A 3,218-nucleotide genomic window follows, 5' to 3' on the forward strand; every position below is an offset into this window, starting at 1 on the left:
AAGGAGGGAACCCTTCCACAGGAAATTGACCTTTCCATGTGTGGCAGAAGCAAAGTCAATTTTGTAAGAACACGAGAGAAATGTGCAGATTCACTCAAGGCATCCGGCCTTACTTGTTGCAGATTTGGGATTACCTATCTGTCTGTTGCATTTTAACAATAGGAAAGGGGAGGGTGTTGACTTCCGATCTTTGTACTTCTAGTTTCTTTCTCTTCTGTCTTCATCTGCATCCATTTATTTACAGTGTCTTTATTTCTTTAAATAGTCCTCCAAACAAGACCAGTCTTGTCTCTTTTACTATTCTGCCATCCTTCTTCTTTAACAAAAAAGTTAATTTGTCCATGTCTTTTATATCGGTCACTTTGTCGACCCACCAGTCTTTCATCATTGGTTTTTCGGATTTCCAGTGTTTGGCAATTACCATTCTAGCTGCCGTGATGAAAAAGGTGAAAAGTTTGTCTGTATTAGAATCAACTTTATCCTGTTGGTCATCTAGTCCTAGCAGGAAAAGCTCGGGTTTTAGTTCAAATTGTGTTCCTAAAATCTTGTTACATTCCTCTAAGATCATTTCCCAATATTTTTTAAATTTTCCTACAGCTCCACCACATATGGATGTAGGAACCTGTTTGTTCTTTACACCTTCAGCAGCTTGCGTTGACATTTTAATACATTTGTCCTAATTTTTTTTGGTGTAAGGTACCACCTATGTATGGTTTTCAACCAGTTTTCCTTCAGATCTGTGGAATAGGTGTATTTCATTTTAACCCACCAGATTGATTCCCATTCCTGTATTAAAATCGATCTTCCTATGTTTTTAGCCCATTGAATCATCGAATTGGTAATTTCCTCTGATTCTGTTGTCCAGTTCAATAATTTGTTATATAGTATGGAAATATTTTTTTTATCTATTTGAAGGAGTTTTTCCCAAAACCCCAGCTCCACATCAAATCCTACAATTTTATCTTTTTTATAGGCTTCTTTTAGTTGAATATAATGATACCACGATATATTCTTATTTATCCTTTGGATTTCATCCAGCTCTTTTAATTTAGGTGTTCCCAAATTCCCTGTTTCAACCAACAAAATTTCTTTGTACTGTGTTTCCCCAAAAATAAGACAGTGTCTTATATTAATTTTTGACCCCAAAGATGCTCTAGGTCTTATTTTTAGGAGATGTCTTATTTTTCCATGAAGAAGAATTCACATTTATTGTTGAACAAAAAAAAAAAGAACATTTATTATATACTGTACAGTGGTTGTCATCACAAACCAGCATAACCAGACAAACTGTGAATCCTACCAAGAATTTATTGTTACTACCATTATTTCCATGTACAACACTCTATGGTGCGTACATTTACTGATCTTGCATATTCTGGTGTTCTGTTTAGCGGGCATGCTTCCAAACAAAAACTTTGCTAGGTCTTACTTTCGGGGGAGGCCTTATATTTAGCAATTCAGCAAAACCTCTACTAGGTCTTATTTTCTGGGGATGTCTTATTTTAGGGGAAACAGGGTATGTGGGCCATTTTAACCAGCCCATTAGCCTTCTGTGGTTGGCTTCTAATGGTGATAACCAGATCGGAGTTTTGGAATGAAAATATTTTTTGTATTTTTCCCAGGTTCTGAAAAGGGCTGACCTGATATAGTGATTTCCGAATTGTTTTTCCATTTTTGACTTTTCGTACCATAGGTACCCATGCCATCCACTCCTTAAGTCATGACCTTCCAATATTAATAAGTTTTTCTTCTCCAATTTAATCCAGTCTTTAATCCAATAAAGAGTGCTAGCCTCGTGATATAATCTCAGATCAGGGACACCAAATCCTCCTGTGTTTTTCAGCTTTGGTGAATGTTATGGATTCTCTCAACTGGAAACTTACATCCAGACATCATGGAAGTCAGTTCCCTGGCAGAGAGGTATTCCGAAAGATTGGGCTTTCCGACGCGTTGGACGGTATGGTATCGGATCCCGAAAGCACCCCCACGGTGGTGGACAGACAGATGCAAGACCAGGCGCTTTCGAAGGCTTTCCGGAAGGATCTCATGCGGAAGACGTAGATCACGGGGTTGATGGTAGAATTGACGTGGGAGAGAATGATGGTGCTCAACACAACCTGGCTGGGGATGTAGCAGGAGGGACAGACGAGCATGATGGTGTTGAGGATGTGGACTGGGAACCAACAGGCGATGAAGCAGAAGACCACAATGAAGAGCGAGGTGGCTGTCTGCAGCTCCTTGCGGACAATGATGCGGCGCCGCTCTTGAGCGCTGACGTCCACCTCTCCTTCGGCCACCTTCCGGATCTGGCGCTTGACCTCCAAGAAGATCCGCCCATACAGCACCATCATGACCGACAAAGGGCCCAGCATGCAGGCCATGAAGTTGAAGTAGACCATGTAGGTGTTCTTGATGATGCTGTTGAATAAGCATTCCCCACTCTCCGGCAGTGGGTTGTGCCACCCCATCAGGGGCAGGAGGCCGATCACGATGGCCAGGACCCAGCAGGCCATGATCACCAAGAGTGAGTTGCGAGGACTCATCAGGGACTTATACTGGAAAGGCCTCAGGATGGAGATGTACCTCTCCACGGCGATGGCCAACAGGCCAAAGACAGAGGCTTGAGTAAACACCAACAGCGTGCAGAGCATCCAGAGGCACAGGTGTGGCCTGTGTCGTGGCAAACCCAACTCGGTGAACTGAGCGCAAGGGATGGCCACGGCCCCCACCAGGAAGTCCGCCATGGCCAAGGAGACCAGGAAGTAGTTGGTGACAACGGCACGTAGCTTCCGGTTCTGCAAGATGACAGCGCAGATGAAAAGGTTGCCCACAATGGAGAGCAAAGAGGTCAGGTTCTCACAGAGGAAGTAGGGGATGTTGAGGACCGGGGAGGAGGTCACGTTGGATGCTTTGAGGCAGAGGTTCTTGGAGGACGAATTGTCAAAGGCTTCCATTATGGGATGTTGGCCATCTTGTTAGGAAGAACGTTCTTCTCCTGTGGGCTTCATTCCTTTGGAGATTGCAAACACATTATCCCCAGATATCTGTGGAATAAGATGGGACAATTTCAAGAGGAGATTTCAGCAGGTTACCTAGTTGCAAGCCATTCCTACTGAAATATCCACTACTTTACAACTCTTCAAATTACAGGAACAGCCTCCAGTTCTCAGTCTAGGAATCCTACTTCTATATTCATAAGACGATAGAAAACTGTCTTA

At 43.1% G+C, this 3,218-nt stretch overlaps 1 protein-coding gene across 1 annotated transcript; it reads right to left on the reverse strand.

The window, feature by feature from the left end:
• Positions 1 to 1,010: 1,010 nt before the first annotated feature.
• LOC100564946 (adenosine receptor A1-like) lies at positions 1,011 to 3,017 on the reverse strand. Its single transcript, XM_062962536.1, has one exon. It carries the CDS (start codon positions 2,952 to 2,954, stop codon positions 1,902 to 1,904), a length of 1,053 nt encoding a protein of 350 aa, XP_062818606.1. The 5' UTR covers positions 2,955 to 3,017; the 3' UTR covers positions 1,011 to 1,901.
• Between the last annotated feature and the right edge of the window lie 201 nt (positions 3,018 to 3,218).

Source organism: Anolis carolinensis, unplaced genomic scaffold (assembly GCF_035594765.1).
Source record: "Anolis carolinensis isolate JA03-04 unplaced genomic scaffold, rAnoCar3.1.pri scaffold_10, whole genome shotgun sequence".
In the NCBI taxonomy this organism is placed as follows: Eukaryota; Metazoa; Chordata; class Lepidosauria; order Squamata; family Dactyloidae; genus Anolis; species Anolis carolinensis.

Coding starts and splice junctions, on each gene's coding strand:
- LOC100564946 (XM_062962536.1), bottom strand. CDS start 2,954: ATGGAAGCCTTTGACAATTCGTCCTCCAAGAACCTCTGCCTCAAAGCA.